Genomic DNA, 12,450 nt, shown 5'->3' on the forward strand with positions numbered 1-12,450 from the left:
TATAGTCTCTAGTATACGATAGGGCATGTAGGTCTAAAGGGCCAGTAGATTCAATGAGCCTATATGTGCACTACTGTGGATACTGTTGTCATTTTGAAAGCCAGCCGCCTTGCAGGCTGCTTCTCCCCATAAATTATATGCACACTCAACTTTAGAATTAAAGGTACTTCCAAATTCTCAAATTACCCTATTTTCACATATGTCACCCCTATGGTCTCCCCTAGTAACCCCGGGGTAGTGTGATTTATAACTATAAGCTGGGACATTATAAAAGATGTTTTATACACCCTGGTGAGGGAAAAACTGCCAATTTTGTTTTTCATTATTGTAGCCCAATAGCTCCATAGGCTAACATGGGAATACTTTATCAAATATCACATTGAAAGAAAGAAGCCAAAAAGTTACTACAACGTATCAAAATGATAGAATCAATCCAAAAACTTGCCACTGATTTATTATAACTATCCCCGTAAAATAAGTTATAGAACTTTCTTTTCTGTAAGCCAAAATCCATCCTTCCAGCTGCTGTCTCCTGATTGGCCAACCCCTGCCAGGCCGACTAAGCTGTCTAAATGAGGTGTGAATTGGCCTGACTAGAGACAAAGAATTTACTGTGTGAGGAGGACTGCAAGCTGCAGAACACAAGGCAGGAATGGGGTGGAGAAACCAAACTGGTCTTCAAATGGAGAATGGCAGTTTAGGACATCACAGGCTCACCCCCACATCCTGAGTCCCAGCCAGACAGGAGCCCCAGTAATTACATTAGTGAAGGGGCTGGAAGGGGAGAGATAGGGAAACCTAGCCACACCAGTGGGTTGGCTTGGCCACAGTTAACTCTCCAGGAAAGGATTTTGGAAGAATAGTGCTTTCTGGGACAAGAATATGCCACACTTTGGGGCCGATTCTGATCCTGGATTTTTATTTTTCATACAAATAGGATTCGTATTTTTTCCATACAAATTGTAAAAGTCCCTTCCAACCCGTGTAGTACGATTCGTATGGAAAAAATACCTACAGATCGGCCCGATCCTTACAAATCGGACCGGGAAAAGCTGTATGACACGGACTTGTAAAAAAGACCATACAATTTGTAAAAAAGGCTGTCCAACCCATCAAGTAAGATTCGTACTGGGTTGTCAGCATGCAATTTGTATGGAAAATGGCCTGTATACGGGGAATGACTCGTACCGGGCAACGAAGCGAACCCCTATACGCCTCGTACCCTGGTATGACTCGTTCTGGGGGTACGACTCATACCGGGGTACGGGTCGTATAGGAGTATGAGGCATACAAGGGTCCCCCCACATGCGAGGCGTGTGTATGGTGCGTACCCCAACATCGCGCATGTACGCACCGTACATACGTGATTTTGGGGTACGGTGCGTACATACGCGATTTTGGGGTACGGTGCGTACATACGCGATTTTGGGTTACGGTGCGTACACAGCCGATTTCGGGGTACGGTGCGTACATACGCGATTTTGGGGTACGGTGCTTGTACGGTGCGTACACGACCAGTACCCCTTCATCGCATATGTACGCACCGTACCCCACTTTACGTGTCATCCATACGCACCGTACCCCTGTATTCATGGGGTGTACGACGCGTACATGGGGGGGTCTGTCTCTTACTGTTTTCGGGGCGTACAAGGTTTTTCCGGCACTTTTTGGCTCTTGTGAAAAAAGAGCCGTACGGAGTGCCGTTTGTACGAATCGTACTTGCTGGGTTGTAAACTGCTGCCGGGAATACATGGGAACGTCGCGTACAGAGCAATCCGAATCGGAATCGCTTGTAAATACGAGTTGTATGGTCTTTTTTACAATTTGTATGGAGTGCGTCTATTTGTACAGATCGTACTTCCTAGGTTGTAGGGGCCTCCTTACAAGTACGAGTTGTATGGGGAAAATTCTCCATACCACGATTTGTACAGCGTTTTTCCAGGATCGGAATTGGCCCCTATGTTGGAAGTGGTCATACCTGAGGTTGGCACCCTGCATCCCATCGGTCCCCTGCTTGACACTCAGGAACACTGAATAAATATGGGAGAGCTGGATGGCAACTCAGATCCCTGCTTGAAACAATTAAGAGAAGAAAAACTGCCCGGCTAAAACCCCTGGTCTGCACCTTTTCTAACTGGTATGACCCTGCGGTCACTCAGCTTGCCTTGAAAAAACAAGAATTGGCTATAAGACAAAATCTATCAGCCCCATGGTATTCCTTTGAACTAGGAAAACTCAAGATGAAATGCAGGGTGGAAGGAAGGAAATAAAGGTAAAACTATAGTATAGAAGAGAAAGAGAAATATAAACTAGGTATTGAGGTGTAAAAAACAGCAATTGTTTCAGAAAAAACAACATTTTTTACAGAGAAAATTGGCTTGGCTAGAAATTCTACTAGAGAACTCTTCAAAACGGTCACTGCGCTTTCAAATTTTGATTAGAATAAACAGTTTGTGCCATATAAGAATTTTGTAATAAACTTGTGTAATTCTTTCATATGAAAATACATGTTTATGAGTAGTTTTTTGCTAATCAGAATGTAAATCACTTGGTTGATGCTTTTTTGTGGAGCCAGATGATATTCCTAATGAGTCATGGAATGGTTTCGTCAATGTCTAGTCTTTAACGGAGGAAAGAGTAACAAGAATGCTGGAAACAACTAAATCGGGTTCCCCTATGAGTATGTGTCCACCGAATGTTCCCCGCACAATTGTGGCTAATCTTTTCATACATTTAAATAAAGTACTTTGCTCAGGGCACTTTCCAACAGCATGAAAAAAAACATTGGAATTCCCCATCTGAAAAAAAAAATCCCAAGATCCTGCAGAGGTCAAGAATTACCGGCCTATATTTTGCCTACCGCGTCCTACAAATATCTTTTAAAAAGCTGTAATGAAGATCTGATTGCCTTTTGGGAAGCAAGTGATCTTTTGAATCCATCGCAACACAGCTTTAGGCCCCAGAACTGTATAAAATCAGCATTAATTGCAGCTTCTGAGGAGATTCAAATGCAGGTGGATAAGGGAGGGAGAGCTGCACTCATCTTGCTGGATCTCTCAGCCACTTTGGCATGGTTAACCATCAAGTGCTTGTCAACTGACTGGAGTAACTGGGGATTAAGGGTGCAGCTCTAACCTTACTCTATTCTTTTCCACGAAATAGAGAACAGACTGTAGTGTTTAAAGGGCATATCTCCAACTCTTTCTCTCTTCCTTGTGGGGTGCCTCAGGGATCATCATTATCCCCTACATTATTTATCATCTATGTCACCCCCCTTCGCACCACTCGTTTGATCACACGGTTTTCCTGCAATATTCTATGCTGAAAATATGCAGAGATTGGTATCAATTACATCTGAGGTAGACGTTGTGACCAAATAATTTAACAACTGTCTGGCACACATCACAAGCTGGATGCAGGAAAACTGTCTCAAGTTGAATACTAAGGAAACAGAGGCGACACTCTTTGAAAATGACATCTCTTCTTGGAATGATTCTTGGTGGCCGCCTGTTTGAGGTCTCTGTCCAGCTCCAGTTCAAAAAGTGAAAAATCTTGGAGTCTTATTCAATGACCAACTTTGTTTTTCAGAACAGATCAATCACATTACATCTTCATGTTTTTGACTTATGAAATACTAAAAAGATAATTCCATTCATTCTATCAGATTTGCAAACATTTGTAATATTTGCCTTGATTCTATCACAGATAGGCTATTATAATTCTCTTTAATTTGGAATGCATAAGCATCTGTAATCAAAGTTTCAGTCTCTGCAGAATTTTACAGCTTGCTTACTCTTAAAAATGACAAAATTCAGTTCCATATCAAAGAGAATCAGAGACCTCCACTGGTTGCCTGTTCGGGATAGGGTACATTTCAAGGCCTTATGCATTGTACATAAGGCTTTGCTGGGATCTGGACTTTCTATTTTCCAGAAGTCCCTTGGGTGGCACATCCCTCAATGTGATTTAAGATCAACAACCGCCAGGTTGGTGGCTAATCCTAAGGTAACCAAGGTGAATTGGGGCGGCAGACATTTCTTCTATCTAGCTTGAAAGCTATGGAAATCCATGCCTTTTTCATTGAGGTTTCAAACAAATGGGCTGTATTTTAGACAATCATTGAATACCTGGCTCTTTGTCTCCAGCGTAAGCCACCACTTCTACATGATCAGTGATAGCATATCAGCATTAAGATACCTCGAAATTCACGGGATTTTGAAAAATATTTCTTGCTGAGAGGACTGTACTTATATGAACTGCACCTTCTGCAAACTTTGGAATTACAGCCCTAGGGACTTTGCCTTGCTTCAGAAGGATTGAGGAGGGGCACCCTGAAAGCAACAGGTACAAAATTGCTCCAAGAGATCCTTGTCTGTAACTACAAAAAGAATCCTGGAACCTTAGACTGCACCCAAAGGATTGAACTCTGAATGCCTGCACCTGCTGCACACTTGGAACTACAGTCCTAAACACTTTGCTTTGCTTCAACAAGTAAAGGAGTGGACTCCCTGAAAGCAATAGGTTGAAATAGCTCCCCCTGCATCATCTCCACCAAGAAGAACCCAGTGGGACTGTTTCCAGGGAATTTTTAAGGATTTGACCAAGTGCATTGTGGCAAACGTAGTCCCAACATCCCAAGGACAATCTCAGAGCTTCTAGTCCCTTGGATTGGTGTTTTGGACACTTTCAACCAACATGAAGAAATTCAGGAAGAATTTCCAGAAGTTTGGAGAAACATTTGCCAAGAGCTCCATAAGTTGACCAGGTGTATTGTGGGAGTTGTAGTCCCAGACCCCAAGAGGCAAACTAGATCATCTGAATCCTTGGCTGGGGCTGTTGACCCTTTTCCTGTATCAAGTAACACTTCTGAAAGTAAGTGTAAAAGTGTTACATCATGGGTGGCCTAACCTCTTGACTGTATGCCTGTCCAGCATGACCATTTTTTAACCCTTTGAGCGCTATTTGCATCTAAGTTCTAGTTTTACTTTTATTCTTTCAAAATTCACATCTCAAGTTCCCTATTTTTAAATGCTTTACAAACCTGTCTCCCAAATTAAGCCTGCCTGCTCATTGCCAGCTACTAAAAGTTGAGCAAGGGAGTAATTTATTGGGACCTTGACTGGACCTTTTATTGTGATTGTGGCCTAATTACTAGTGGTAGGTACCTACATACCCCCACTAATAAACCACTTTCCAACAAGCAGGCATTTGGTTCAACTTTAATAGAATAGTGTTACATTTGGTACTTTTTTGCAGTTTTGTATCGCAAAAACTTGGACCAAGTACATTAAAGAAATATACACCTGCACCAGATTACATTACACATTTTTGTGGGCACGGGGAGGTTAAGTGATATGCCCTGAATCACAAGATGGTGTGCCAAGGTCACCCTCTTTGGCCTTTGGGACACATCGAAAACAATCTACTCCTTCCCGAAACTCCTGAAATTGATAATACACTGGCTGTGTTTGAGGGGTTAAAAGTTATTAATATATCTAACAATATTGTTACTATAAATCTGAATATGCATTTAGAGCCATTGATGAAACTATTGCTGTGCTTGAGCAGTGTTAAGTTACAAATATATCTAAAAACATCCTTTCAATTGATCTGAACACGCAAATAACCCAATTTCAGGGGCTGATGTTTAATGTGATATTCAAGAAATCAGGTTGCACATATTCTCAGAAGATAAATGTATTTTAATTTGTAATCAATGTTAAGATAAATGCACTCAGACAGCTAAAAGAAAAATGTACGCCTATAAAAAATGAATAAAGTTCACCATTAGAGAGAATATATTTACATGAAACATAATAAGAGCATTGGTAATCAATTATTCCAAAAACTCTTTAATATGCCTCTGTACTCCAGGGATGTTCATTGATAGAAGGAAACACGTCATTTTGATTAACAAAAGACTAGGCAGGATAGCAAGGCAGAAAATATGGTGATTTCTACTAAATAAACCAGCCTGTATGGGAACAGGTGCGATCATGGCCTTAAGAGGCAAGCATTTTTTATATAAATGACAAAGTATAGCTACTATGGATACAGGGCTGGAAGGACAGATGAAAGGACAAGATAATGTGTTGAATTTCAATCTGGATGGAGGAGGACTCAGCCAGTTGATGTATAACAAATTGTATGTACCTTGACCAGGAATGTTTTCCGAGCAACTAAAGGACCCCTGGGTACATGTCTGTGCCCACTAGTTGTAGAATATCCACCATTTCTAAATATGGTGTGAAACTGATCCACAGACACTAACAGAACCAAAGAATCTGGAGAATCTTCTTAATGATAGAGGTACTGTGGGAAGTTCTGCAGGTGGCCCCCAAGATGAAAATTCTAATTTAGAATGATATCAGCTGGTGACTAGTTTTGTAGGCATTAGCAAGGGGTGTATTTCTACAGTATTGGTAACCAATGAGGGGATACATCTTTCTTCCTTCTTTTGTTCCATTAAGTTGATACCAATTAAGAATGCACTAAGGACAGTCCCACTTTACTTAATATGCTAAAAAACAGTTGAGGCATATAGACTCCGTTAACTAGCTGAAGACAAAATGATCAGATCTATCCACTGCATATATTTCTTCATTTTCTGTCTCACTGGCTGGAGACCAGAATAGTAAAACAATGTACAATAATACTCCAAGGAAAGGGAAAGCCTTAGTAATAAGGAAGGTGTCGGACAACCAACAATCCTACAACCAAGGTATAGGGCCTACCTTTCTTAGGTTTGGGCACACTCCAACATAATGGTAAAGGGGTCTCATTCTGATGTGTTGCACTCAAAAGGTAAAAAAGTGAGAGGATAGGAAGAGTTTGGGGTGGAATAAGATTGATCTATTAGTAATTACCAGGCCCATTTTTCTGAAAATAAACAATGACCATTAAGATCAAGGCTATCAATCAATCAATCAATCAATCAGGGAATTTGTAAAGTGCACTACATACCCGTGAGGGTCTCAAGGTGTTTGTGGGGGGGGGGGGAGCTGCTACTGATCGAAGAGGCAGGTCTTGAGAAGTCTTCTGAAGGCCAGTAGGTCTTGGGTCTGTCGTTGGTTGGTGGGGAGGGTGTTCCAGGTTTTGGCGGCGAGGTGGGAGAAGGATCTGCCGCCGGCGGTCGTTTTAAAGATGCGGGGGACCGTAGCGAGGGTGAGGCAGGCTGAGCGGAGGCTGCGGGTGGGGGTGTAGAAGCTTAGTCGTCTGTTGAGGTATGCTGGTCCGGCGTTGTGTAGGGCTTTGTGTGCGTGGGTGAGGAGTTTGAAGGTTATCTTCCTGTTGACGGGGAGCCAGTGTAGGTCTCTCAGGTGGGGGGTGATGTGGCTGCGTCGGAGGATGTCGAGGATCAGTCATGCTGAGGCGTTCTGGATGCGTTGCAGCCGTCTCAGGAGCTTGGTTGTTGTTCCTGCGTAGAGGGCATTTCCGTAGTCCTGCCTGCTGGTAACGAGGGCTTGGGTGACGGTTTTTCTTATTTCGGAGGGGATCGAGTTGAAGATCCTGCGGAGCATTCAGAGGGTGTTGAAGCAGGATGCGGAGACGGCGTTGACCTGCTTGGTCATGGAGAGGGTGGAGTCGAGGATGAACCCTAGGTTGCGTGCGTGGTCGGTGGGTGCTGGAGCTGTTCCCAGGGAGGTAGGCCACCAGGAGTCGTTCCAGGTTGAGGGGGTGGAGCCGAGGATGAGGACCTCCGTCTTGTCAGAGTTAAGCTTCAGCCTGCTGTCCTTCATCCATTCGGCGACAGCCTTCATTCCCATGTGGAGGTTGGCTTTGGCGGTGAGAGGGAGATGATCAGCTGGATGTCATCGGCATAGAAGATGATGTTGAAACTGTGCTGTCGGGCGACGTGGGCGAGTGGTGCCATGTAGATATTGCACAACGTCGGACTGAGTGAGGATCCTTGTGGTACGCCACAGATGATCTCGGTGGTCTTGGAGCGGAAGGGTGGGAGGCGGACGCTCTGGGTTCTGCCGGAGAGGAAGGATGTGGTCCAGGCCAGAGCCTTCTCTTGGATTCCGGCGTCGTGGAGGCATGCTCTTAGGGTGCGGTGGCAGACCGTATCGAAGACAGCTGATAGGTCCAGAAGGATGAGGGCAGCTGTTTCTCCTTTATCCATCAGGGTTCTGATGTCATCGGTGGCGGCGATGAGGGCGGTTTCGGTGCTGTGGTTGCTGCAGAAGCCAGACTGAGATGGGTCCAGGATGTTGTTGTCTTCGAGGTAACGGGTCAGTTGTCTGTTGACGATTCTCTCTGTGGCTTTCACCAGGAACGAGAGCAGGGAGATAGGAGGGAAGTTCTTGAGGTCCTTGGGGTCTGCCTTGGGTTTCTTGAGTGAGTAAGGCGTTGATCTCGGCGTGCTTCCAGCTCTCCGGGAAGGTTGCTGTCTCGAAGGAGATGTTGATCGCTTTCCGGAGATGGGGAGGCGATGACTGTGCTAGCTTTTTTGAAGACGTGGTGTGGGCATGGGTCGGACGGGGATCCGGAGTGGATGGAGTTCATGGTCTTGATGGTGTCTTCGTCGCTGACTTAGGACCAGGAGATCAAGTGGCTGGTGTGGATGGTGGTCGCAGGGGTGGGGGGCTCGGCGGTTGACATGGGGGTTGTGGTGTCGAAGCTGTCGTGGATGTCGGCGATCTTGCAGTGGAAGAAGGTGGCCAGCGAGTCGCACAGGTCTTGAGATGGGGGAATGTCGTTGGTGTTGGATCTGGGGTTGGAGATTTCTTTCACGATGTTGAAGAGCTCTTTGCTGTTGTGTTCGTTGTTATCCAGGCAGTCCTTGAATGCAGTCCTCTTGGCAGTCCCGATGAGTTGGTGGTGTCTGCGGGTGGCGTTCTTGTGGGCTGTGTAGCTGTCTGGTGAACTTTCGTGGAGCTAGTTCTTCTCCAGTTTCCGACAGGTGCACTTGGAGGTCTGGAGTTCTTCAGAGAACCATGTGGCTTTCTTGCTGGAGTGGTTGGTAGCGGGGGTCCTGAGTGGAGCTAGGGTGTGGGCGCAGTCGTTGATCCACTGTTTGAGGTTGAGGGCGGCGGTGTCAAGGTCAGTGGGGTCTGCAGGTGATCTCAGGGTGAGGGTGGTGGTCAGCTGGTCTTCGGTGACCTTGCCCCAGCAGTGGCGTGGCCTCTGTTTGGTGTGGTGGTGCGTGGTGGGTTTCCTGAAGGTGAAGTGGGCACATCTGTGGTCGGTCCAGTGGGGTTCGGTGGTGTGGTTGAAGGAGACGTGGGGACTTGCGGAGAAGATGGGGTCAAGCGTGTGTCCAGCTGCGTGGGTGGGTGTTGTCACGGGCTGTCTGAGTCCAAGGTTGGCGAGGTTGTTGATCAGGGCGGTGGAGTTGGCATCGTTGTTGTTCTTGAGGTGGAAGTTTAGGTCCCCTAGGAGGATGTAGTCTGTGGAGGCGAGGGCATGGGTGCTGATGAAGTCGGCGATGGAGTCGCTGAACTGTGGTCGGAGTACAGGGGGGGCCTTAGACGAGGGTTCCTCTGAGGGTGGTGTTGGGGTCGGTGTGGATCTGAAAGTGCAGGTGCTCGACGGTGTTGAGGGTGTCGTCTGTGTTGGTCGAGACTCTGATGATGTTCTTGTGGACGATGGCGATTCCACCTTCCACTCTGTTGGTGCGGTCTCTGCGGGAGATCTTATAGCCTTCTGGGATGGCTATGGCGATGTCTGGTGCTGAGGTGGTGTTCAGCCGGGTCTCCGTCAGGAAGGCGACGTCAGGGGCGGTTGAGTCGAGGAGGTCCCAGAGTTCGATGGCGTGTTTGCGAGCGGAGCGGGTGTTGAGGAGGATGCATCGAAGGTGGTTGGGTTCTTTGGTAGACGGTTTGGCGGGCTGGATGCTGGTGGAGCTGCAGTTCCGACAGGTGAAGGGCCCTTGGTTGCACTTCGGGGTGGCCCGGTAGCAGGTGTGTTCTCGTCCTGGGTTGAGTGCATGGAGGATGCTGGCGTCGTAGTGCAGTCATGTGTCGTGGTGTCTCTGGAGTCCAGGGGTTCTGGCGCTGGGCACGGTCCAGGCGCTGACGGGTGCAGACGGGCTTGCCTTAGGTGCGCCGCTGCCCGCGGCCGCCATAAGAAGGGGAGGTGGGGGTGGGAGGGAGGAGCAGCTGGGGGGAGCAGTACAATGGGGGTGGGGGGCGGGGCTGCAGGGGATGCAGCGGCGGGAAGAGGGATCGGTGAGGGAATGGGCACAAAGGAAGGAACAAGCACAGGCAAAGGCAAAAGGCAGCCAAAAACAAGCACTGAAACAGAAAAAACACAATTAATACAAAAATCACAGTTACAAGGGGAAATGCGAGCGGGCAACAAACACACCTAAGGCCTACCACTGGCCACCAGGGATGAGGCGCAGGAGGTAGCCTGCGGGTGGAGGCGGGCCTTGAACACCCTCAGAGCAGAGGCAGCAGCTGGACAAGGAGCACGGGCGCAGTCAGGTGGAGCTGCGCACCGTGGGGAGCAACCTGCCTGGAAACACCTGCCTGGAAATGACTACAGCTACAAACAGTTAAATCATTGAGAACAAAAGATATGCATGGAAAGAAAGACAACGTTAATGGTAGTCAAGAAAGGATACCAACTAATAAGATTGAACTACATGAGCATGCAGAAAATGCTTATTGTGTGTCCAATGTGTTGCTTCTTTCAGCGTGTAGGCTTCATCATTACCATGAGTGGCCCTAAACATCTGTTTGTTGATTATTTCTCTTAGTAGTTCCCTAGATTATAATCAACATTTACTCTTTTCAAATGTTTCCTCTTTCGTTCATGCTTACCTTGAATCTGGAGGATTTTAGACCAGTCAATTGCATTTGACTTCTCAAGGAGTTCTTTGAGGGTTAGTGGGTCACTGGTGTAGATGAAATAAGTATTGTTGTAGTGATCGTAGTCATCCTTCATGTCCTAGAAATATATTGTGTAAAATATTAAACCAAAAGCCATGTGTTCTCTGTCATTCAATGGCAAAAAACAATGTGATGAAAGACAGAGAGTGTGTTAACAGAAGATGCCATAGTGAAGAAGAAAAGATCACCATATAGCACACAAAGAAACTCTTTGAGAGATCAATTTAAATAATTAAATATGAATCTTAAGGGGAAAAAAGAGCATTTGAAAAATCAGTTAATAATCATCATCCAGTGTATGTAATTATTTGCTCTTAAAAGGTATTTAAATGCTGGTATATTTGTGTATGTCAATTGACACAAAATGGTCATTGATATCCTTATTTGCTCAATTAATTTACAGTATTTTTCTTTTCTTTGTGTTATATATATTATTATTGGTAATTACAAAAATCTTGTTATTTCACATAAAACGTTTGCCATCAGACAATCCACCCGACTTTACTCTCTAGGGCTACCAGAAAAACAAAACACAGGGAGGGGCAGTATAGGTTTAAAGGCCTGGAGTAGCTGACTTCCCTACTCAATAACAAATGCCTCAAAAGAACCCTTGGGTCTAAAAGAAAAGGAAGATGGCTACCGGAGTGTCCCTTTTAAAGGATGGTTTCCCTCAACCAAACGAAGGTGGCATGCTTCTTCATAGGGTAACATCCTCGCATTAGGAACCTAGTTAAAATGCAGGCACCACCCCCTCTCTGAGAGGGAGGAGCTCTGGGATGCTTTTGGTTAATAAGAGGTATAGTAAATACCTTAGATGAATTGAGTGTGATGAGGGGTGCAGAGCAATGTAGATGTGAGAATAAAACTTGCTCCAGAGTATGCAATAGACTTTATTAGGGTGTACCTGGACCAGGGTTAAAAACCAAGCTAGAACAGGAGGGAATTCAACTTGCCATAAAATTAAAAATAGCTCAACATATTTCATATTGCAACTTCAGGACCTTATAGAAGCTTCTACAAGGTTATGTGTAAATGAAAATTATACGAAAAAGGTGAGAAAAACAAATTGCAAAATACAGAACCAGTGGTTGAAGTGTAAGTCCACTTTGTCAGGGATCCACTGGTAGTTTACCTGAAAGAAACAACATGTTTTAAAAATGATATCAACTTGAATTTGTGAGACACATTTTAGCACTCATTCACCATATATCGGTTACCGGAAAGGTCCAGGAACTTAATCAGGGCTACCACGACTATCAGTAACCAAAACGTCAACCCAACTTAGTGCTTGTCAAAAAACATGCATGAGCTTACCCACAGCCATCCGGTATCATGCCTCAACTTTACCTTTGCACAAAACTCAAGGTGGCATTAAGTCCTATAACGATGAAAGGTCATTTGCAATTCAATTTGTCAAAGGACAGAAAAGTGGGTGAAGCATGTGACTCAATTGTAAACCACATCAATACCCCAACCACTTGAATATAAAATTACATCTGATTGTTAGGACTGATTTACGGGGAAAATCATAAAAACCAACTGCTAAATAGTAAAGAGTCAAATTATAGATGGTGTATATTGTCAGTCATTGACGCATCATGAGCCCTAATCA

The 12,450-nt window shown here is 45.3% G+C and overlaps 1 protein-coding gene across 1 annotated transcript in view; it reads right to left on the bottom strand.

The window, feature by feature from the left end:
• LOC144819607 (glycine N-acyltransferase-like protein 2) overlaps positions 1-12,450 on the bottom strand; it is a 68,403-nt gene that overhangs the window by 5,587 nt on the left and 50,366 nt on the right. The window contains exon 3 of the mRNA XM_078677428.1: positions 10,770-10,896. Coding sequence (XP_078533554.1) covers positions 10,770-10,896 — 127 coding nt within the window. The remainder of the gene's footprint in view (positions 1-10,769; positions 10,897-12,450) is intronic.

Source organism: Lissotriton helveticus, chromosome 2_1 (assembly GCF_964261635.1).
Source record: "Lissotriton helveticus chromosome 2_1, aLisHel1.1, whole genome shotgun sequence".
Lineage (NCBI taxonomy): Eukaryota > Metazoa > Chordata > Amphibia > Caudata > Salamandridae > Lissotriton > Lissotriton helveticus.